At 39.9% G+C, this 25,220-nt stretch overlaps 1 protein-coding gene across 8 annotated transcripts in view; it reads right to left on the bottom strand.

Moving 5' to 3' along the window:
* Positions 1–518: 518 nt before the first annotated feature.
* Positions 519–25,220, bottom strand: part of NKAIN2 (sodium/potassium transporting ATPase interacting 2) — a gene marked incomplete at its 3' end in the record, with an annotated part of 793,559 nt that continues 768,857 nt past the window's right edge. For 5 of the 8 annotated variants that reach the window (XM_084624345.1, XM_084624342.1, XM_084624340.1 and 2 more), the window contains 4 exons: positions 22,412–22,472; positions 7,755–7,836; positions 4,863–5,006; positions 519–645 (listed from right to left, as the gene is read on the bottom strand). In XM_084624345.1, coding sequence (XP_084480471.1) covers positions 636–645; positions 4,863–5,006; positions 7,755–7,836; positions 22,412–22,472 — 297 coding nt within the window. Of the gene's footprint in view, positions 646–4,862; positions 5,007–7,750; positions 7,837–22,411; positions 22,473–25,220 lie in introns of those variants that run through there. The other 3 variants (XM_084624348.1, XM_084624344.1, XM_084624343.1) reach the window with 2 other exon arrangements.

Genomic DNA, 25,220 nt, shown 5'->3' with positions numbered 1-25,220 from the left:
TTCGTACGCGGTCACTCTGGAGCTGCTGAGCAACAGAGCCTTATTCCCTGACACAAAAAACTAATCTTTCAGAATTAACAGCAGCAGGTTGAATCTAAAGGAAGTCACTTCAGTAAGCCTGCACTGAGTTTCTGTGATGTGCAACTTAGTTGGGTTAAGGCAAGTATGTACTGTACAGCCTTTAGGGCAAACAACTTGCTGTCTATTGGCTTCTGTTACAAGGTCATCACGGTATTTTTTAAAATAATATAATGACTAAGGAGACTTGGTGCAAGTGGTCTCAGAAAGAACTTAATTGGATGAAATAATTTCATAACTCAAATAAGTAGGAATGAAGGTAGTAAACACAGGTAATAGCCAGCAGATGGCACCAATGCTTCTCCTTTTGAACCTTCCAAAGGCCTGGCAGTTGTTTTTGTGTATTCAGGAAATCCAAGAAGGGGGTAATGTGCATCTCTGTCTGTACCTGTTGGAAAGAGAGGTCGAATGCACCTTTTGTTTCTCTGTCTCAACGTATGCTCTTTTTTTTTTTTTTAACACAAAGGTTGTTTTTTTGCTGTTTGTAGAACACAGGGGGCCATTCGGAAACAAGTTTTTTGAAAGGTCCTTCAGCCCCCACACAGAAGTCACCTTGTTCATTTTGACCTAAAAGAGAGACACGGGAGAAAAAGACATTTGTAATCAAGTAACAGATGGATTGATGCATCACCTCCCTTCACTTCAGGCACCCACAAGACTGCAAACATGTGCAACTAGCCTCTCCAAAACAACCTCCTGGAAACAAGAGATCACTTCCTCTGCCTTAATACCCCATTTGTAGGTCAGACAGATTGCATATGTGTGTGCACAGAAAGAAAGGACAGGCAAGTGATTTGCTCAAATAATCTCTTTAGCATCTTTTAAAATATTATCAAGGTATTTGATGGAGGTCCCCAAAACCTTGATTCTGGGTAGGAGCAATATTTAATTATGCAATCCTCTGAGGCTGCTGACCATGTGTAACCTGGAGGATGACCTGAACAACAGTAATCCAGCAAAATGCAGCTGCCTTTAGAAAAAGGAACAGTTTGGTACATAAAACAGAATGGCTGAAAAGCAGCTGCATAGTTAAGTCACCTATGGCTACCTCAGCAAAGCAATTGTGCAAGGTTTTAGCTACACAGCTCCTGCTGACTTTAGTAAGAGTCCTATGGCTAAACCTGTATTGGTACCAGTTGCTATACAGGTGTTCAATGGTAGTTTACTTGAGTGCAACTTTGCTCGTATTGTTTAAATTACTCAAATATAAGTCCTAATTAAGGTATTTCAGCTGAAAGAGACAATCACATCGTAGCATATTCATATCACTGTGATGAATTGGGCATTATGATGCCTGCTATATATCAGGGCCCTATTCTGCCGATTAGGCCTATGCCTTACTTACATCTGACCTTCAGACAATGTGAATGGCAAAATGGCACAATGTACTTTAGTTCTTTGATCTAATGTATGTGAAATTAGTATTCAGTCACCTGGACATGTAGATGCAGCATTAGGATAGGAGACCATACAGGCAGAGTGATTATGCAATTTCAGCAGGCAGAGGAAATGTGGAAACGGGGAAGGAGGTCAAACAAACTAGAGATGGACCAAACTGGGTCACTGGATCCAAACTTCCTCATTCTTTGGGGATATTTAGATCCTGATCTGAATTTCATAGCTCAAGTCCCTCCATAAAGTAAACTGCATGTACCCAAAAAGCAAAGCCTACAAATATTTCTGTGTAGCATATACATGACAGATAACTCAAAGGCTCACAGACCTCATAGAATGACAAGGAAATCTTTACTTAAGGAACAATTTCTCCAGTGCATTAGGCTTCAGCATCAGACAGGGATTTTTTTTGTTTCATCTCTTCTTTTCTTGAACAAACATGTTTATTGTGAACAACACAGGGAAAATCTCTCTTTTTCAATTTACTTTCTATTTGCATCGCCCACCCCCCGACGCTCTCCCAGGGCAACGATCACACAGTGCAGAATCCTGTTCCAGAACTCAAAGTATTTTTTTAGGGCTGTCAAACGATTAAAAAAATTAATCGCGATTAATCACGCGATTAATCGCACTGTTAAACAATAATAGAATACCATTTATTTAAATATTTTTGGATGTTTTCTAAATTTTCAAATATATGGATTTCAATTACAACACAGAATACAAAGTGTACAGTGCTCACTGTACATTTATTTTTGATTACAAGTATTTGCACTGTAAAAAACCAAAAGAAATAGTATTTTGCAATTTACCTAATACAAGTACTGTAGTGCAATCTCTTTATCATGAAAGTTGAACTTACAAATGTAGAATTATGTACAAAAAACCCCCTGCATTCAAAAATAAAACAATGTAAAATTTTAGCGCCTGCTGTCCACTCAGTCCTACTTCTTGTTCAGCTAATTGCTCAGACGAAAAAGTTTGTTTACATTTGCAGGAGATAATACTGCCTGCCTCTTGTTTACAAAGTCACTTGAAAGTGAGAACAAGTGTTCTCATGGCACTGTTGTAGATGGAGTCTCAAGATATTTAAGTGCCAGATGCACTAAAGATTCATATGTCCCTTCGTGCTTCAACCACCATTCCAGGGGACATGCGTCCATGCTGATGACGGGTTCTGCTCAATAACAATCCAAAGCAGTGCAGACCGACACATGTTCGTTTTCATTATCTGAGTCAGATGCCACCAGCAGAAGGTTGATTTTATTTTTGGTGGTTCGGGTTCTGTAGTTTCCGCATTGGATTGATGCTCTTTTAAGACTTCTGAAAGCATGCTCCACACCTCGTCCCTCTCAGATTTTGGAAGACACTTAGATTCTTAAACCTCACATGCAGCGAAAGTGTTCTTAAAATGAACAACAACATGTGCTGGGTCATCATCTGAGACTGCTATAACATGAAATATATGGCAGAATTCAGGTAAAACAGAGCAGGGGACATACACTTCTACCCCAAGGAATTCAGTCACAAATGTAATTAATGCATTATTTTTGTAATGAGCATCATCAACATATATCTCACTTTCTGGTGACATTGTAAATAAGAAGAAGGCAGCATTATTTCCTGTAAATGTAAACAAACTTGTTTGTCTTAGTGATTGGCCGAACAAGAAGTAGGACTGAGTGGACTTGTAGGCTCTGAAGTTTTACATTGTTTTGTTTTTGAGTGCAGTTATGTAACAAAAAAAAATCTACATTTGTGAGTTGCACTTTCATGACAAAGAGGTTGCTCTACAGTACTTGTATGAGGTGAATTGAAAAATATTATTTCTTTTGTTTATCATTTTTATAGTGCAAATATCTGTAATCTAAAATAACATACACTTTGATTTCAATTTCAACACAATACAATATATATGAAAATGTAGAAAAACATTCAAAATATTTAATACATTTCAATTGGTATTCTATTATTTAACAGTGCAATTAAAACTGTGATTAATCACGATTAATTTTTTTAATCACAATTAATTTTTTTGAGTTAATCGAATGAGTTAATTGCGATTAATCGACAGCCCTAATTTTTTTGGATTTCACTGGCACTAATTCCAGTGCCACCGAGCAACTCCTAGTGTTCAGTTTGCCTTCCATGCCAGTTCTTCCATTTTTTGGCCATTTATTTTCCTCATCTGATCATGCAAAGCCTGTGAGCACACTCCTGTACTATTGTCTGAAAGTGGGCACTGGCATCTTCAACACAGAATGCCATGAAGCTGTTTTGTAGGGTATCAGACGTGTGAGCCTGGGAAGGATGGATTTGAACACCAGCGCTGTTTGATTCTATTTAGACTACATGTTTTTTGGCAGCTTTTATAGTCTATTTCTATGGTCAGACAGTTTGTAAATGAGTATGACTAGGAAGGAAGGAAAGGAAAATGATTTGTACAAAACTGCCTGTGTTTTGTGTCTTGTGCAGCATGAAGCTCATTACTGGCATTTAAATAATAAACATAATAGATATTTAGAATACAAATAAAAATTCGGGTTGATGGAATTCTCCCACCAGAATCCACAAAATCAATCGGTTCCTGTGAACAACTTGCTGGTGAAGTCTAACAAATACCTTGGAACTGCACAGGTGTAACTAAGACTTGGGAGGTTTCCTTACATGACCAAAAAACGTTAAATATGTGGGGATGAATCTCTGCAGTCATTATTGAAATCCGTGCTGTAATCCACAATTCAACAAGCTTTATGGGCATCACACAGGAGCAGCCATACTCAGATTAGATCACTGAACGTTTATATTGTCAGAGAAGAAACTATTTCCTCCTTTGCTTTTGCACAGTGCCTAATACAACTGGACCCCCACCCTGATTGGAGCCAATAAGTGCTACTACAACATAAATAACAAACCAATATTATCTGCCTCTGATACCTAGTACTACAGAGGAAGGGCACCTCTCTTCTCTCTCTGCATAGACACAATGGTGCATATCCTCAGGTCCAGCTGAGCTGCATTCAGTGCAAGAATGGAGAAAGGAGACGGCATAGGTGGCTTTAAGTCACCTTTATGCGCCCTTGCTGCCTGGCATAATGCTTTAATTTTGGTCAGGCTGTCCATAGCTCCAAGGGTTTATTTAAGCAGTCTGGGAGCACGGATGTAGGAATGCCCAAGCCATACTCCCTCTCTACTAGGAACCTTCCTTGCAATTGGAGGCCAGGAAGGTGGATGATGTCGGAGTTTCTAAAGCAGCTCTGCACAACCTGAAGATTTCCTCAAACTGGATTAATCTAGTCCAATGTATTTAGCTAATTCCTGCAAGTGATGAAATTATACATACTTTGAAGAGTGGGATTTGATTAACCATATATGTCCAGAAAACATACCGCCTTGTGCTGTGATCCTGGAAGATTTCAGAAACTAAGCAGCACTGGGATGGATAGGGGACCTCCAAGGAAGTGCTCAATGCTGCTGGAAGTGCTGTTGCTGATTCAAAAGGTGGTGCTCTTTCCTCTAGTTCAGTGCTGAGCCTAGAACCCAACATGGTGTTAAGGGGAACTGTGATATAAGTTACAAAATTTAGGTCTTGATCAGTTGTGGTCAATAATGAGCCCATGGTTTGTGCATGATTTCAGTTTAGGCCAGGGGAATGTAATTGCCCAAGTCAGAATTTGATCTGCATAGTAACCTCACTGGCAAACCACATTCTGAGTTGAGCAATTACTTTCAGCCTTTCTAAATTCTCCCCTGCAGTTTCAACTGAACTCACTAATCTTTTTCATGTTTCTTCCTGCACCCTTGTGTCGTGTTTCTGTGTACTGTTAAACAGCTGCTACATTCCAACCCAGAGATGGTTGTATTTGGCTGACAGCATATTTAGCAATATGTGCATATCCTTTACCTACTTCACAGGGGTCCTGAGTAACACCTGAGGGGTGTTGATTGTTTGTAAAACACAGAAATCTTCTTGGCCACATATGGTAGTGTGAAGTCTAGCTATTTTAAAATTACTTTTCCTTTGAATCCTATGGGGTTAATATTGCTGTTCTCCAGTAGACAAGAGCCATGGGGAAACGAAAGATACAATAAAGCTTTAAAGCAACCTAATGTAGTCTTCTGTTATCATTTCAGGGATGCAATTTCCACTAAGTATTGTCTTAAAAAGTGCTACAACCTAGTCAAACTGCAATTTGATTAAACTGAAATTTGAATTTGTCACTCCACTATCTAATGATCTGCCCACGTTAACAGAGCTGAAGGCAAGGCATTGCTCCAGGATACGTGTGTGTGCTCCTGGCCTGCCTCTGCAGTATGCAGTACAAGGCTGTTGCCACATGCAGTCGAAGATGGTTAAACATTGTGGGTAGAAATTCTATAGAACCTTGATCAAATACTGTACAGTGAGAGGGAAACATTACATGTCTTTGTTTGTCTGTCCCTGGGACATGACAATATGCCTTCTCTGGGTTTATTTGAAACAACATCAACTTACTTACTGATTTTTGTCTTTTAGTGCAAAGAAATCCCCTACATTCTAGCAAGAAAGCAGTACTGCCATAAAACAGAATTCAGTTTTAAAGGTTCATCACAGGTTTCCTTGTCTCAGCTACATGCTTTACAATTTATATTGGCTTCTCTTTTCAAAGCTCCAGTGTTCCCTCCACTCAGTGTTAGCAGGCTCTGTAAATGCAATCAGCTACTCGTGAAGAAGAAACACTGAGAGCATAAAGAGAATGGGATAATATCTCAGCTAGAGGGCTCCATATGTTGATGACAATGTATAGTACACCGAGAAAGAAACAGGATTAGAATTGTTCTAAGTACCTATGAGCCACACAGAGTACAAGGAAGGAAATAACGTTTTCTAAATGTACAACATGATGCCAAAAGTGCAGGTGAAAAATCTTTATTTGAGCACATACAGATGGAGAACTGAAGCTGGGCTGGAATGGGAGCTATGCACTATTGTAATTTAAGACTGTTAAAATCCCCCCAGAAACTAGCATGCTTCACAAAGGGCCAAGTCCTGAGCATTCTCCCAGTTTGAGGTCCACAACCAGTAAAGGAGTAAATACCAGATCCACATAAATAATAACGGCTGCTCATTCATCAGCAGATTTCCTTTTTTAAAAGTAATTACATGGTTTAGTTAAATGTTTCCATTAAAGTTTGAATGGATACTAGGGTTGAATTGATGTCGCCTAGTTATGTTTAGTTCTCTCCTTCAGTACAAATGATTGGAAGAGAAAAGGGACAAAGGAAATGATGCCCTCTTTCAAGTCATCACATCCCATACTTTCACCTAATAAGCTTGTGATATTAAACAAAACCCCAAAGTTACACCTTTGCACTGCAGTGAGGCAAGATTCACCTGGGCAGTAATGAATCTGTGACTTGCTTTCTCTTTGGCACTAGTACAGGTGATGTTTGTAAATCATTGCCATGTTGCAGTCTAAGGATGAGCAAGGACTTCAGCGTAAATCTGCCCCAGTCTTGTGCTTTTGCTGACATTTTCTTTTCCACTCAAACCCAAAATGTATCAGCTTGTATTTCTAGGCAGTGGAGGGAACTGTCACTGACACAGTATAGTCAAAATATACCATCCTAGTTAAACTGATTTCAAAAGCAACATGCCAGTAAAATACAGAAAACAGAAATGAGGAGAGCAAGGGAAGTAGAGGGACACCTCAAAGAATAGATGCTCTAATAAGAGAAATGCTAACTATGTTTTCTGCATAATATGTTTCTAAACCTCCGATAAACCTAGCTAAAATCACTGGGCCACATCCTTAGTTAGATTTTACTCAGGACTTGTCTACACATATAGCACTGAATTGGTGCACTGTAGCACTTAGTGAAGATACTACGTACGCCAATGGGAGAGCTTCTCCCATTGGTGTAGTTAATCCACCTCCCTGAGAGGTGGTAGCTATGTCGATGGGAGAAACCCTCCTTTCGACATAGCACTGTCTACACCAGGAGTTTTGTGTAGACTGTAGTATAGAATGAGTCTCAGTCTGCCTGAGGGAGGGTTAGTAAAAATCCATGTCAGGAGGTCCGTCTTATTAAAACAAATGTGACACATGGGATCCCACCACAAGAAATCATTATGTTGCAGGAGAAGGATAATGTTAGTGGTTAAGTGCAGAACTTGAATTCGGTCTATCAAGAAAGGCTTTTGCCTATCCTGAATTTTTAAGACATGTAATCTTTCAGTTTAATAATCCTTTAATATCTGCCTAGCACTCCATAGAATATCTCAGAAGTTAAGTACTTACATATACATGGGCTGTAGCTGTAAATGCGATGTCTTCTGTGGGCCTTGATAGCCGTAAGAGTCAAATCCACCTATGAAATCAACTGAAAGAGGGGAAAATTGCTTTCATTAGCAACATCTTTTCAGAAGAGATAGGCACTATCATTCCAGAACAAGCTTCCACACAAATTACTTTGGACAGACCCCCGAATAATCTATCTACTAAAATTAGAGTGACTCATTGTATAGAGGGTGGGTGGGGGGTCAATGGGAGAGGCAGTGTCTTCAGATGCAGACAATGAGGGATTTATAAAATCCATCTACACCAGAGAGAATTATGCATCACTCTTTTCTCAAGCAGACCACCTTATTGGAGTATAAAATTACATTTTATCTGGATATTACAAATGCTGCAAACCATTTATTTATTGGTATGGATGCAATGCAACTGACTGTTATTATTGTGTCAAGCTCACTGACATACTGTGGTTCAGTGATCTAGTGGAGAAAGCATATTGATCCTATTCTGTTTGAGAGACAGAAGTTGCTCTGATTCCATACTTTGACATTTGGGTTGAAATGCAGAGACAGAGGCTTAGAACAATTTATCTGAGCATTGGAGATGGGACTTCACAGATCTAAGGATACTCCAAATACAGTGGAGGTCTATGAGTGGGGGTTATTTTCTAACTCATACCACTGCCTACCTATGTTTATTTATATAATTTCTGGGACAATACAGTCACATCCGAGTCAGAAACTCCCAGTTTCCCATACTCAAGTGCTTTCTTTTAAATGGTGAAATATGATGTCTTTGTGTCTTCCTTAACTGTAGTCCTCATATATATTTGGATGCTATCTCCATGAAATATTCTAACCTACATATTGTACACCAGAGTGGCATAAAAAACCAGGAGTACTTGTGGCATCTTAGAGACTAACAAATTTATTGGAACATAAGCTTTCGTGGGCTCCAGCCCACTTCATCCGGTGCATTGAATGGAACATATAGTAAGAAGATATATATATACATACAGAGAAGGTGGAATTTGCCATACAAACTGTAAGAGGCTAATTAACTAACATGAGCTATTAGCAGCAGGAGAAAAAAAACTTTTGTAGTGATAATCAAGATGGCCCATTTAGACAGTTGACAAGAAGGTGGGAGGATACTTAACATGGGGAAATAGATTCAATATGGGTAATGACCCAGCCACTCCCAGTCTCTATTCAAACCCAAGTTAATGGTACCTAGTTTGCATATTAATTCCAGCTCAGCAGTTTCTCATTGGAGTCTGTTTTTGAAGCTTTTCTGTTGCAGAATTATCACCCTTAAGTCTTTTATTGAGTGACCAGAGAGGTTGAAGTGTTCTCCTACCGGTTTTTGAATGTTATGATTCCTGATGTCAGATTTGTGTCCATTTATTCTTTTGCGTAGAGACTGTCTGGTTTGGCCAATGGACATGACATGAATAACTGGATCTACCTCAACAGGAGAAAGAAAAAGAGTACTTGTGGCACCTTAGAGACTAACAAATTAATTTGAGCATAAGCTTTCGTGAGCTACAGCTCACTTCATCGGATGCATCCGATGAAGTGAGCTGTAGCTCACAAAAGCTTACGCTCAAATAAATTTGTTAGTCTCTAAGGTGCCACAAGTACTCCTTTTCTTTTTGTGGATACAGACTAACACAGCTGCTCCTCTTCAACAGGAGAGATTGAGAGATACCCACCACAGAATAGCCTATAGCCTGGTGGTTAGACCCTGTTCCAGAGTGGGGATTTGAACCTGTGTCTCCTACATCCCAAGTGGGTGCCCTAGCCACTGAGCTATTAGGTAAAAAGGGGACACTTCCCATCATTGTCATTTTGTTAACGGAGCCTAAATCCTCTTGTGAATCTCGCCTGAAAAATCAGAAAGATTTGACATTTAGATTAACTATTTTACCATTTCCAATTTTTTTCATTTCAACTGAAACAATTCACCAAAATCTACATGAATTCATGAAATGGTTTGACCCAAATCTTCATTTTTCAGCAAAATAAGTTTCAGCCGAAAAATTTTACCTAGCTCTAGTGTACACCATTTTGATGTTACTTAGCAAGAGAGAAGCCAAAGCTGTAAAGTTCAGCTCTGAAACTGTATTTCCCCTAGGTACTGGGATGTCCCTGAGCAAACTGTGATTCTGAAGGTATCTGTATGCACCAGAAAGTAGCAAATTACTCTCTAATACAGGAAAGTCCTTTCTGATATGAATACAATAATAAAATTAGAGTTCACATGTCATTCCTTTTATAATTCACAAATCTGTATTTGAGATCTTTCACAGTGGACAGCTTAAATACTGGATCTCACAACACATCATTATGAAGAGCTTTCACTCTAGGATAAACATTCACATATAATCATACTTAAACATACACATATTCACTTTCCAAAAACTCTATCCTTTTCGTAGGGCCATACCGTCACCTCTATCCATGCAGGACCTGGGCACGAAGCCACCAGCTCTTAGGAAATTCCAACTAGTACAGAACACTACAGCACATCTCCTTAGCAACACAGGCTACTGTGAACACATCAAGCCTGTTGTTTATTCTCTATGCTGGCTTCCCACAGAACAGAGATCGGCAACCTTTGACCCGTGGCCCACCAGGGAAAGCCCCTGGTGTGCCAGGCCAGTTTGTTTACTTGCTGCGTCCGCAGGTTCTCCCGATCGCAGCTCCCACTGGCCGTGGTTCGCCGTTTCAGGCCAATGGGGGCTGCAAAAGCGGGGCGGGCCGAGGGATGTGCTGGCCGCCCTTCCTGCAGCCCCCATTGGCCTGGGGCGGTGAACCATGGCCAGTGGGAGCTGCAATCTGCTGAACCTGCAGACACAGCAGGTAAACAAACCGGCCTGGCCCATCAGAGGCTTTCTCTGGCGGGCTGTGTGACAAAGGTTGCGGATCCCTGCCATAGAATATTGAGTCAAGTTCAAGGTCTTGAGCCTTATCTTCTACGTACCCAATGGTCTTGGCCCAGTGTATCTAAAAGATCACTTAAAGCTCTGGAACAAAGGCCTTGGTCGACAACTTTGCTCCTCTGGCACAATGGTGCTTTCATCCATAAGGGTAAAGCTCATCTGTACAAGGGATAGAACTTTCTTGGGGGCTGGTCCAAGACAGTGGAATGAACTTCCCCAAGAACTAAGGACTATCTCAAACCTCACCATCTTCCACTTCGAGAGCAAGGCAAACTTCTTCACTTTGCCTTCTCCAACATAAACACATAATAGTATGTACATTAAAAAACAAAACACAGCAACAACTCCCCCCCAAGCCAACACCCAAATCCCTATCAAAACAAAACACTCCATTGCATTCACAATTCTTCTTTTGGTGAGAGGATGAGAGCGAGGATGAACTACATGTCACAGATGTTAGTCGCATTGTTTAATGCACTTAGATACTATGGTGATGGGGGTAGAATAAGAACCAGTATAGACTAGAATGTAAGTAATCCCACTGAAATTAATGAGACTACTTATTAAGTGAGGTGCTATTCAGCATGAGCAGAGCTAGCCCCATCTGGCCCATAATTAAGACCATTTGTACTGCAAAAAGGAATAACAAAGACTATACCTACTTCAACTTAAATGGATTTTAGTGTGGATTACAGAGCTCTATGTTCACACTGCCCTGTCTTCTATTCTAGCCCCTCCAATTTATATATAGTGCACCTTATGTACATGTGACTTCCTACTAACACCTGTTAAGGCACACATCTGCACTTCCCTTACATCAGTTCCATATACTGCAGCCATTAACTCGGTACACTACAAATGAGGTTCCTAGATGCAGCCCTTGCACAGTGAATATATTCCTCCTCCCTTTGTGACATCACAATTATTTCCATGGGAAGACACACATGTAATAAACACAGGATTGAGATTTAAGGAGGACATGAATGAGCTCTTATTCAAATACAGATACATTCAAAGATAAGGGTGACACAGGCCTTTGCTGGTATGTCTTGTAGTGAATTGCTTTTTGTATAAATGTTCTTTTCTTCGGCCTTGACCTTCTGAACACAGAATTCAGAAAACAAGCTGTCTGGGCTAGATTGTCCGCTGGTATAAATCAGCATAGCTCCACTAGCTTCAACAGATCTATGCCAATTTAAGTCAGCTGGGGGGACCTGTCCCCCTATATAGCGTGTGTGTCTTTTCAGAGGTATGGTGTAACATAAAGTTGTACCCTGTAAGAAATGACAAAATGACTCTAATGTCACAGGTAGGGATGCTCTGTTTTGAAGACACAAGAAGAAATATCCTGAGGGAGTTTCTAGGTCCTTTCCCAGAAAGCTAAACCAAAATGTTCCGAAATAAATTCCCAGCAATAAAAGGAGTTTGTGTGGGCTCAGGAAAAAAAAAATGTGCCTATTATCTCTGCATGGCTGTGTGTCCCTGTCTTTGGCCCGATTGCACAAAGGAAACTCAGTGTGTAAACAGGCCAGATTACAATGTGATATAAACAAGATGGGTCTATGGAGACAGCTCTGTTTTAAGCAGACAGTACAGGCTCCCCACTTATATATCCAGATGACGGTAGGGAAGAGAATATGATTGTGACCTTGTTAAAGGGATACAATGGCTCCTTACATATAACAACAGTGCTGCAAGTGAACTAGGAAGGGTGGGTAACAGGGGATTAACTTTGATGCAGAGAATGTCTGTAATTTCTTTGCAGCACATTTTCTTCATCGTGGCAGCATCTCAGTTAGCGCTGCAGAGCCTGTGGTGCCTAGACGATGCTAAAAGCTCCCTGTGGATTTTGAGTTAGTTCCTCAAAGTATGCAAAATGCTGCCCTTTCTGCTGGGCGTTTTATCCTGGCTGTGCCTGAAAGGTCACTAAAAGTGTCATACCACGGATACACTCCTGGCAGCAGTAACGTGAGATGAATAAAATAAGCCTCATTAGCTGAATCATTACAGATTTTCAATTCCTAACCTTATCCATCAAACACATTTTTGCCTACTATATTTTACTTTTATCTTGTATATCATCATTACCAAACTCAGGTCTTTAATCATGTTTTGCCTTCATAAACACACACACATACAATCCTACTCACATACCATATCAACAGATGAGATATACTGAGAGGCTTGTCTGAAATCTGGTAATGGAACATTTAACAATGAATAGCTCACTTCCATTTTGTGAGTCTGAATCTTTCTTGCCTTGCTGATACTAACTGGCTCCTTGGTTATAAGGTCAGGTTTACAAAAGCACCATAAACTCTTTTTAGGACATAACTGGGGAAGTCATGTAATTAAAATTGGTTATGGTTCAAAATAATGGACATATTTTCTATTAATACACCCACTAAGGACCTGGCACATAGTCAAAACTCCCATGGAAGTCAATAGGAGCTTTGAATTTGTCTTAGTCTGTAGGATGGGATTGTATGTCTGAATTCGGTATTCAATTTCAGTTGTTGGACATTTGTTGGTGTGCAAAGAGCCTATTAAGCTAGGATGTGTATACCTGAACAGAAGGGGACCTGTTTATATAAAAGAGTGGGGAGTTTCTACCAAGATCAGCAGGGAGGAACAAAGAAATAAGCAGATAGATAAGTAGGCAGGAAATAACGTGGTATAATATAGCAAAGTGATGCTCATGCAGAAAATAGGGAAGAATATTAAAAGAAAAATCAGGCAATCGGACATCCCCCTCCAGCAAATACAAATGGCTTCAGTAGAGCTATGGCAACGTATACCAGCTTAGGATCTGACCCAACAAGTTTAACAAGCACAGTTAGGGGCATGCGCCGATAGAAATAACACTGACATTATGGCAGTCATCAAAATTTAGTTGGGATGTAAACATCAGTACAGATTAAATATGAAAGGATACAGACTCTTGAGAGGAGGAGAGGGGAAGAGTAGGCTGGGAAATAGCCATACAAGTTAAAAACAATCATTCTTATGAAAACAAAATACTCCACTGTACACACAATTCTCCCCCTGGAGAGACGCTGCAAGAGAATGGACCACACGTGACAAATGTCAGTCCTGTTACTCAGTGCACTACTGGAAGGCTCTCAGATACCATGGTGATGAGGGTGGTATAAAAACCTATCCAGACTAGAACAAAATGCCGGATGTAGTCGAGAGCTGTGCAAAAACGCTGAATTTTACAAACCTTGACACAATTTAGAAACGATTAAGGGCGTGAAATTAGGGCTAATTTTATTAAATTTGAAATTAAAGCAGAAAACCAGAAGTCTGCCTTAAAAAAAATAAAGAAAATCTATAAGCTAGGAGGAAGAGCCTCATGCTCTTACAGGCTACCATTGCCGTCTGGCCTCCTGCTAAGCTGTCTTGTGATGGCATGATACTCACCGCCTGCCAAATCTACCCTAGCCTTACCCTTTGTATACTGTAAGCATGCCTATCTGCTGTACAGTTACACACTGTTCAGCAGATAGGCAGAGGTTTGCTCTAATACAAATCTTCAATAAAGTTTGTTTACAATGATAATCAAATGCCATAGGCTTTGTCTTGTGGATATAGCAATTAAGACCCACAGAAGTGGATAGCAGAAAAATGGCAGGGACAAAGAACGTATCTGCCAGTTTGTGAAGCTGTGCCATTACCAGTGAGACATAGCAAAAGACTGAAACTACATAAGAGTTCCAAAGGGTTAGCAGAAGGAAATCCTCTAGCCATATTTCTCTGCTTTGGTTTTGATGTGCTCTCATCATTGCAATTCCATTCCCTTTCACAGCAATGGAAACTGTTCTCTTTGGCAGTCCCTTCTGGTAGCTCATGATTTTCCAGGTTTTCCAGCAGATCCTTATACCACATAATTTGTTCCTGAGATAATTCCCTGCAGGGCCCTCTCTGAGCCCTGCTGATCCCTGGCCAGCTCTTCCATCACTCCATCTGGTATAAGCTAAAATCAGCAAAACCAGATTGTCAGAATTTTGTGTCCGCACATCCTAAGCAAGCTCCTTCCTCCATTCTGTTAAATGTTCCCACTCCCGCTAAAATAATTTAAAAAATATATTTTATGTTTTCCCTTTAAGTATATTTCAGATAGGCCTGGGCCTCCCAGAACAGTTTCCATTTGCTCTCCAATTTTTGTGCATGCGAACATTTCCAAAACGTCCTTGAGATATTTTTAAATTGATAAAATATTTCTAAATTAGCTAAGGATTCCATAGGTTTTGCCCAGTGCCATCTAGAGGTAATGCAAGTTAAATATTAATAAAAGGAGTTCTTAGGAGGAATTTGCTATAGACCATCTCATCACAAGGGCTAAGCTAGTGATCAGGAAAAGCAGACTGGGGCCATGCTACCACAATTATTATTTATTATTTATATTATTGTAGCACCTAGGAGCCCCAATCCTGGCCCAGGGCTCCATTGTGCTAGGCACTGTATAAACATGGAACAAAAAAAGACAGTCCCTGCCCCAAAAATTTTACAATCTAAATATAAGACAAGAGATGGATAAAGCCACATGGGAGAGTACACAGAAACAATATTGGTCAGCATGATGGGCTGTGGTCTCTGCACATCAAGAGCGTAACGGATGTCAAGATTTTTGTAGGCCTAACTGCAGAGGAGAATTTTAAGGAAGGTTTACAAGGAGGATAACAAGTTAGTTTTGTGGATGTTTATGGGGAGCTCCTCTCAAGTGTGAGAGGCAGCAGGGAGAAAGGTGGAAGATGGAGGCAGGCATCATGGGACAATCAGAAGCAGGAACTGACATCTCAGTAGCAAATGAGAAATGATACTATACAAATAAGTAAGTATAATAAGAATTAATAAGTGTAACAAAGAGGAGAACTGGGCCCTGAATGTGTGAAGACTAACAAGGCAAGATTAATGAAGAGCCATCCAAAAATTTAAAAGGAACAGGCAAAAGTAATAAGAAATGAGGAAACCTTTAGGGGGTGACATACTAATGGTCTAGAGAAAATGTAGCACAAAGATATGTGTCAGATAGGGTCTAGGAACACCCAGGACACTACAAAAAATCCAGTTTGACTCCTACAATGGGGAAAACACAAAATTGGATGGAATACCAGAATGCCAGACAGTGCAATGAGCAGACACACCTTGAAAGGTACAGCTCAATAGCTTTGGGCCCCCAAACAAGGGATTTTGGAGCTTAGCTGTTCATATCAAACCTGCTTTAAAGAGTGCCAGACAAATGAGTGACAATGCTTTTCAGCTGAACTTGTTTGGAGCAGTTGTGACAAACTATACATTGCATTGAGTTAATCATATATGCACATTCTCAGTAGGTAGTCCAGTCAATGTAGGCACAACTCAAAGTCTCTTTAAACACAGCAGTTTGAATTAAGACTAGACGTCAAAGTATCTGCTGTTAGAGAAATACTGTATAGCATCCAGTATGATGTAAATCTGTATATGATGCATAGTTATAACCTGAGTGTCTCTCAAAACCACCCATAACTTCTAGTTGGAACTGCAAAACTTCTTTGTTACTAACCCATTTCTGTTACAGACGTGATAAAATTGTGAAGGGCATTATTATCTTGATCTCCTGTCTTGAGTTTCTCCTCCAAGGACAATTACTCTGTGAGTAGCAGAGTAAGATTTTTGAAAGGGTTTGGGTGTAAAATTCATCTCTTTTTATAGAAAGGAGATTAATTTTGTGTGCTTCCTGCATCTTTTCTAGTGCAATTTGCTTCTAAGGTGGCTTTTTATACTAGTGGAATCAATATAATATTTTAAGCAGCCTTATTTAAAAACACTTTTCATTTAATAAGATTCAGCAATGGATGATGAATGAAAAAAATACAATAATGTAAGGCAGATACATCTCTTGGCTACTATGATGCATTGATTTTATTAAACAGTATTCCATCGTGATGAGCCACCAAAATGGAAATGTCACTTCCTTCAAGCACTAATGTTATGTTCTTTAGATATTTTTGAAACTCGAGCTTGATAATCCCCATAGGAAGCAGTGAGGGATGTGGGGGGAGGGGCAGGCAAGAGAGTGAAATTGGAAGGAGGGAAATTAACATCTATGAAGCCAGAGACAGCACCATGTCCTGCCCCCCCCCAATGATTTTATTTATTTATATATTTTGTTTCATACCACATCCCAGTCTCTTAGGGACTCCTTTAACATCAACTTCATTAGTTATGAAGGCAGCAATCCATAGCCAATTTTCCTTTCATGTCAGGCTTGTTCACGTATAAACCCAGCCCTTTTGTTGGAAGCATTTGCAATTAATCCCGAAAACAAAGAAAATGCAAATCTTACAGTCTACCCTAACCAACCCGTCTGACTCAAGGTCCTGACCACCATCTATTATACACTCAAATGAATTGAAATTCCCACTTTGAACCTCACCTAATTTTCTAGTGACAATAGGCATGGATTCCCAGAAGCACTCTGTGCATCTTGATAGTAACATCCTAATTTCCTTTCCTGGTAAACGTTTTAAATAAGATTTTAGCACCAAAGGAAATTAACCTCTAAATTAATTGTAATTATAAAATGCCATCGCTGATTTTGTCTTCAGCCTAATTACTCGCTATTATTTAAACAAACTTGCCCCTCCTCTGAGCTTTCACTTTGTTTCTCTCTCTGCAACACAGTGCCAGCTGATCATAGCTAAGGCTGTGTAATGTCTGTGTAGGTCCTGTGAACACCTGGATAGTGTAGTTCAATTTACATGTCAAACACAACGAGTTTTTGTTTTTCTATCTGCTATTTAAATACTCCCCCTCCGGCAGTTACGGCTGCTTCCTAGATGTTTCCAGTGTGTACTTTAGAACAAGTGGCCAAACCTTGTGGGATTCAGAGTGTTTACTTCTCGCTGCTGGGGGAATGAGACAGTAAAAGCCAACCCTCTATGTTTTTATTCAAGGCCACTTCTAAGGATAGAACACAACTGAAAGCAATGAAGTGGGAAGCGGCTATTGTTACTTTCAAAAGGCTGATGCTGAAAAGACTTCTCAGTACATTTCCTATATGCTCATTGCTCGTGATGGTAGTTTGGTGTCCCAAGCCAGCTTGTTTTAGGATGAAATGTGTCAGACAGTGTCATGGGATTTCAGAAGCTCCATTCTGTGTGTTAGCATCCTGACAGCTGGAAAACATCCCATTGCTTTCCCCCTCTCTCTCTTTGGCTTCGCTTGCTTTATGTAGCAGTCACAGCACTAAAGGAAACAAGTACCCAGAAAAGCTTCTAGCCAGTCAGTGGCTGTAAATTTGGGGGTACAGTTGGGCCAAAGCACTTTGCCAAATTTCAAAACAGATCTTTAGCCTCTCAGCCTTAGTCTGCTCATACAAGGTACAAACAGCTTGTTGAACAGGTGGGAGAACAGGTGCATGCATGTATGGGGGTTCTCATCTTTGTGTGTCAAGCATTGGTTTATAGTTGTATTTATGACTGGTTTTTGAGAGCTTTTCTAATGCCTCAAAGAGCCATTCATGGGGCCAAAATAATGGAAGAGTCAGGCTTTCCAGGATATTTCAGTTCTTAGGTGGCAGATTTCTTTTGTATTACTCTGCCCTGAAAAATGGCTCCCTGAGGCAAAATATATAAACACAAACATGAATACTGAGATAAATGGTCCAATTGGAGAGGGCACAGTTCCAGTGGAGACTTTTCCTATCCTTCTAGCCTCAAAACTCCTAATTCACAAACATCAGAGAGAGAGAGAGGCAGGGAGGAACAGAGACAGATTTGCATTTTAACATTTATTACATGTTTCTGATTCTTTGTGTTTGTACTGTACTTTTAGAGCTTTTTAAGCAGCGACTTAGGCACAGTACTAATTCTCAATAATGCCTCACTAATCATACTGTGGGAGGCATTCGGCACAGAAATAAAAGAATATGCAATAACACCTTGGACTTCTATAGGCCATTTCATCCAAAGAGCTCAAAGTTATGAAGGCCTGCCAACACACCTGAGAAGTATGCTAGTATTATTATTGTTTTGTCTTTACTCACCTGGTCTGTAATTATGTTGGGGTGTTCTTTTTATTAATGAATGAGAAACTGTTTTTATGATGTTGCCTAGCACCCCAAGATGGAGGCAGGCATCATGGGACAATCAGAAGCAGGAACTGACATCTCAGTAGCAAATGAGAAATGATACTTATATTATTATTATCCCTAATTTAAATATTGGAAACGGGTATGGACAATTTAAATAACTTGCCCAAGGTCACAAAGAAGTCTATGTCAGAGCCAAAAATAGAACACGGGCGTGCCAGCTCCCAATCCTGAGCGTTAGCCAGAAGATCATATCTCTTAAAACTAACCAAATAAAATTCTCTTTTCCCACCTATGTGAAATCATCATGATACTTATCAGTTCATGGTTGGTATCCCAGAGCACCTCATTCTTTAACATTACAAATATCATTGATTTATGGGGGTTGTAGTATCTGTGACATTGTATTCTGGGATATCATCAGTGAATCAGGAAGTACCAAGAGGTTTTCACAGAGGGGAGTAAAGAAATTTCAAAAGGTTACTTAGAACTTATTTCTGTGCCAAATATCCCTAAACGCCTGGCTTGATGGATATTCAGCATGGAAAGCTGTCATTTTTGCCTTGCATTTCACCTTGAAACAACAAAAGAGGGAACAGGCAGTGATGTGGCACCGTAAGGTGAGACGTCACAGTTGCCATATTTTAGATTCACCCCTGCTAGTACCGGGTGGTGCAAAGCAGACCTGCCTGTGCTCCAGGACTATTCACCCTGGACAGGTAATAGTTCTACCGCTGCCTTCTTTGAGGGTGTGTTACAAAGGGAGAGGTCAGCTTCAGGTTATAGCTGCGGCTGCATAGGTGCCCCGGTGATGGCTGGTGCTATGTGGGGAAGCACCAGGCTGCAAAGTGTCAAGTCTCCCTCCCTACTTGGGGACATGGAACAGGAGGCAGAGCAGGTCCCACAGAAGCAACAGGGGCTTATGCAGCCACAGCCAAGAGTAGCATTAGCAAGGCAGAGGGTGAGGCACCTTCACAGCCCTGGGACATTGGGGATGACAGCAGGGTGTTTATTACTATTAGAATACTGGCCATTCTTTTCTGTCTGCTGATTGGTTGTTTATCCCCCATCGCCTTCCACCCTACTCTCCTACTGTCTCCCTGCTGCCAGCCTTACTCCTCCTGCCCTGGATGTTTCTCCCTGCAATTTCTCCTTCCCTTCCTTCCTTTTTCCCATTTTCTCAGCCCCTCCTAACATTTCGCCTCACCACAGTCTCAGTTCCCATCACACCACAAATAAAAAAGAACATGGAATTAACAAGAAGTGTGCCCATTATACTGGCCTGCATTAGGCAAGTTAAAAGCCAGGACTTTTCCTTTTGGCTACTATGCCCACCTCATGCTCCACTTTCCCCCTATAATTTCCTTCCTCCATTTGAACCAAAAAAAAAAAAGGCTTTATGTTTTTTTGTTGTTGTTGTTGTTACCATTGTTTTAAATTAGAAACATAATTTCTCCCCATTTTAAGTGAATTTTGACAATTGTGGGGCTCAAGGAGTCCAGAACTGTTCTTTTTTTTGTATCTTGTTCTTGCAAGGTTCATCTTTCTATTCTTTCTCTGCTTTTATCTGGCACCACTTTCATGCTCATGGCACTGATGGCAGGGGCCAACCAAAATCCTGAGATTATGGACATAACTGTGAGGGCCTCAGAAGACTTGAAAAAACCTGAGAGTTAGGCCAAAAGCTCCAGGTTAAGTAAATCAGGCGCCCATCATAAGCTTGATCACTTGGCTTTCATGTTGCTATGACCCTAAGATCCCTTTTATACCAACTGGCAAAGGACACACCCAACAGACTTGTCCGAATATTCAGCCAAACAGCGTCTTGTAAACAAGGGCCATAGTATGTAGGACTGCTCCCATAGTATAAGGGAGAACTTTCCTCAAGTTGCTTTGCTTTATGATGTCTGTTAATAGAATGAAAAAAGACCAGAACCACAGCTGGGGATCACTGTAGTCTAGGGGCATCTCAGCCACACTCCCATTTCTCCAGTCTCGCTTCATAAACTGGCCCCAGCTGGAATGGTGGCAGAGAAGCCTCTATGCTGGCTTTACATATCTGAGGCCATCCCTGAACTGTGATGATGCTCTCAGAACTGGATAAGATGACTCTTTAGCCAGATTCCACTGCTGGTGTGGTGCAAAGCTGCTGCACCTACTTGGAGGACCACACTGATGGCATACAGTACACTAGCAAAGTTATAAGAGAACCAAAATAGGCAAGAAATCTACAAGAAAATCTTCTGAAAAGCATGAAAATCTTTTCCTCTGGGTAGCTCTCACCCAGTAAATGAAAAATTGTATAATATTAGCTCTACAAGATTTGAGAAGGAAATACCATTTTACAAACCACAGGAGAAATCATTTGAGTTTTTAATTTAATTCTTCACCTATTCAGTGAGCCAAATCTTGATGTCTTTACTCAGTTTTTACTTCAATTTGGCCCAGTAGCATTACAGAAAACTGAAAATGAATGTAATCTCTTAGAAGAGAAGGCAGAATTGTTTTAAATATGATTCCATTTTGGGGTGGTCTAATTCTCCTCTAGCTCTGTTGCTATCCAACTCATCAAATTAGACAACCGGACAAAGAGCTTATGTCTACATTGTTTCATGAAGTGGCACTACATTCATGGTGTAGGCCGTCACACCAAACATGCTCAGAGCCCTTTTTATTAATATTCCACTCTGACTGCCTCAAAAACAAGAGAAGGCTGAAATGAATCTCTTCCCTAGGACCCTGGAAATAAGGTTTACTTACAAGCTGAATCTCCATGATGGCTCACAGTGGCACTGCAAAAGCAATAGATTATAGGGTTCCAGCTATCTTCTGCACAGCAAAATATACAAAGGAAACCCCACCAGGTTTATCATCGCTCTCAATCAAATAAAAGCCTGTAAGCTTCCTGTTGGAAAATTCTGTCTCTAGGATTCATGTATATTTTATCAAAGTTACATGCGGTCCGGATATTTGTTTCTGAAGCATGTCAATCCCAAACTGCACTGAAATACTACCGTGCCTCTTTTTAAAACAAAATCAAAGTTAAAATAAACAATAAATGAGATTACGTGGATCCATAGCTTCTATTCACAGTAAATGCTCCTCAACAGGTTTTTATTGACACAAGTAAGTAAGAGAAACCTAAAGGTATTTTGTAAACATTTCCACTACTTTTAATTGTACGCTGGAGCAGCAGGACCTAACAGGAACACTGCTTCACCTCTCTTAAATGAAATTCCTGCAATGATCTAAAGCCAGTTCTTGCCAGAAGTGCTGTTACAATCCCTTGCAGTCAACACAGAAGAGATGTACCCACAGCAGTAGCCAATTATTATCACGATAGTTAATAACAGTCTTAAAAAAAGTGTTGTTTACAAATTCGGGGGGGATGAGGTAAGGGGGTTTGAAAAAAAAGGCGGTAAGTCATGCTTTCAGAATACTAAAGAATTTTTTTAAAAGTTGAATTTATTCACTTCCTTGATTTGCTAGATATTTACTAATAGATCAAGTATGTGGGACAGAAGACATGCTCCTGATGACCTTATAACAAAGTATTTAGGATGAAGCTCAGTCAGAGAGTGTCAGCAGAGTTAAGAATATCACAAAGAATTCATCTAGTATTAATAGAGCTTTAGTACTTACAGCTGTCCTCTTCTTCAGTAATACATTTCACAACATAACAGGCATAGATGAACCCTGCCAGCTGAAACAAAATGTAATAGTATTAGATATCAAGCCAATACAAAAATTGGTTTAAAAACCAAAAACTTCCTAGACTCTTTGCTGAGGCATTGCCAATTCTTTATTATAGTTCTCTATGTCCTTTAGTGAGTGGATTTCTCTTATTTTCTGTGACTCTATTAGAACTAGTCAGGAGATTATTTTTTCCCCTGCAAAATATTCCAAGAAAAATGAAAGCAAAATGGCTTTAGTCAAAAATTTCCCATACCAATGTGTATTTTTGTTAACCAACTGAAGAACAAAAACTGAATATTTTTGTTTTTTGGCAACTGTTTTGAATATTTTTTTGGCAGAAATACTATTTTTGAATGAAACCCCATGTGGGAGGGGATAACAATGAAACAAAGAAACAAACCAAAAAAAACTTTTCAGTGAAAAAACTTCAGTCAGGTCTAGGATCTAGTCCAATGAGCTTGAGAGTTGATCTCATTTGAGTATTCCTTCATCTGCCACTTGCAAATGAGTCCTGTAGTTGTGGCTGTGGAATGGGTTTCTGTGAAGAAATAGCTAGTCCTACATCTGAGGATAGATTTATGGATGTGTTTATGTTGGTGTCTCTTACAGCCGTTGGCAAACACAGATTTTGTTCCTTACATCCCCCCTTGTAAGAATGTGTATAGAATATAATCTTAAATGGAAACAATATCATTCAAAGAACATATACATATATATGTGCTGGAAGACCAGGGTCACCAGTGGATTACCCCAGATAATATTTTCCAAAAATGTTAGACATCACACATAGCATAGACCAAATATAATGTAATTGGTACTTCTATTGGTTCAAGTCTAGTTAGCTGTCTCTGGGAAGTTAGATCCCACGTGAAAGCTCTTTGCAGCATCTTATGTGCTTTTCAAGGCAGTCCATCACATCTGATATCTGAGAAATTTTCCTTTACATAGTGTTAACAGACTACTACCTCTTCTAGCTCATCACTAAGGTCCACATAAAGATGGTAGGCAGTCAACTGAGTCTAGGTTTTTTAATTTTTTTGTGCTGAAAAGTGATGAATCATAGGGTTGGAAGGGACCTCAGGAGATCATCTAGTCCAACCTCCTGCTCAAAGCAGGACCAATTCCCAATTTTTGCCCCAGATCCTTAAATGGCCCCCTCAAGGATTGAACTCACAACCCTGGGTTTAGCAGGCCAATGCTCAAACCACTGAGCTATCTTTTGGTCTAACCCTTTTGCATAACATCATTGTCAGTTTTGAGATACTAGTGTCTAGATGTGTGATACAGAAAACTTAAAAAACATTCAAATGATAACAAAAAAACTTTTTTTTGGCCGGATCCAGTCTCTGTTTGGAGATCACTTGCAACCAATGCAGATAGTGTGTGGGGGATAGTTAAATCTCTATTGGGAGCACAAAAAATCAATAGAGGTTATATTTCTATGTTACAACAGAGCTAAATGATCATTTCAGTCATTTATTTCATATCTGACCTATAGCTCTGCTGGGAGGATTTGACACCAGGGAGGCATGAAAATTCACTGTTGGACACAAAGAACCTATTGTACCAAGAACAGCGGCATCTTCTGTTAACAGCAGCATTTCATCTCTACTTTATTGGTTCACTGTTTCCTTTGGTATCTTGGCTTAAAGATAGAGGACTAAATTACTCCACTGACATAATCCTATGCAACCCCATTGACTTCAACAATGTTACATGGGGTATAATTCAGCAAAGAATTAGGCCCAGAAACATTCATAAATGATTCCACTCTTGAATGTGAGCCTCAGCTTAATAGTTTCTCTGTTCTCTTTTTACAGATCATCAGGTCCAAGTTAGCCTAATAGTTGCATCTCTGATAGGCAGTAACAGTGGTAAAGACATTCTGATAATAGTCTGGTATTTCACTTCTTGCTAAAATGCAACAAGTTCACGTTATTAACTAAACTTCTCTTACCAAGTGAAGCAAACAAACTGTATCAAAAACTGTGCTTGCTACTGATCTTTTAATTGCATCCAGTTGCATCTCTTAAATATCTGGGGAACTTCTTTAATATATACGTAAATCCTACAGCATTTCATCAAATGTGCTTGCTGATTAAAACAGTGCCTTTAAGCTAGAAATTGTTGTGCTCTGAACACAAATGGAAGTTTGTTTCCCGCGAGATAATCAGGATTCATAAAAACAAGTTTCAGAGTAACAGCCGTGTTAGTCTGCATCCGATGAAGTGAGCTGTAGCTCACGAAAGCTTATGCTCAGATAAATTGGTTAGTCTCTAAGGTGCCACAAGTACTCCTTTTCTTTTTAGGATTCATAAAAGAAAACTCTCTTTCTCTCACGCTTTTCCAGCTCTTTCTTATGCACGTATAGCAACCTTTGTTTTAATTTTAACTTCACAGCTATTTTTCCACAATAATGTATCGGTTCAGATACAGTGATGGACATTCCACTGCTGTTTTCAAAAGGAGATGCATTCTGTCAAACAATAAAGGGTATCCATGGAAAGCTGAGGCACTGATGGTTCACAGAGCAAAGATGAACTGCACTGAATAAATATTATTTAGCAAAATAGCCCTTAGTTGTTTTCGCACGGTTATTGCATGGTGTCTCTAAACAAGTGAAGAGTTACCAATGCAGTATACCTGGGCATGAAGCCACCACCCCTTAGGAAACTCGAACTAGTACAGAATGCTACAGCATATCTCCTCAGCAGTACAAGTTACCGTGAACATCAGTGTCAAACCTGTCCCGTGC

The sequence above is a fragment of the Lepidochelys olivacea genome (assembly GCF_965140295.1).
Source record: "Lepidochelys olivacea isolate rLepOli2 genome assembly, chromosome: 3".
NCBI lineage: Eukaryota > Metazoa > Chordata > Testudines > Cheloniidae > Lepidochelys > Lepidochelys olivacea.
Note: the sequence above shows the minus strand (reverse complement) of the source record. Positions and strands in the feature narration are given on the sequence as shown.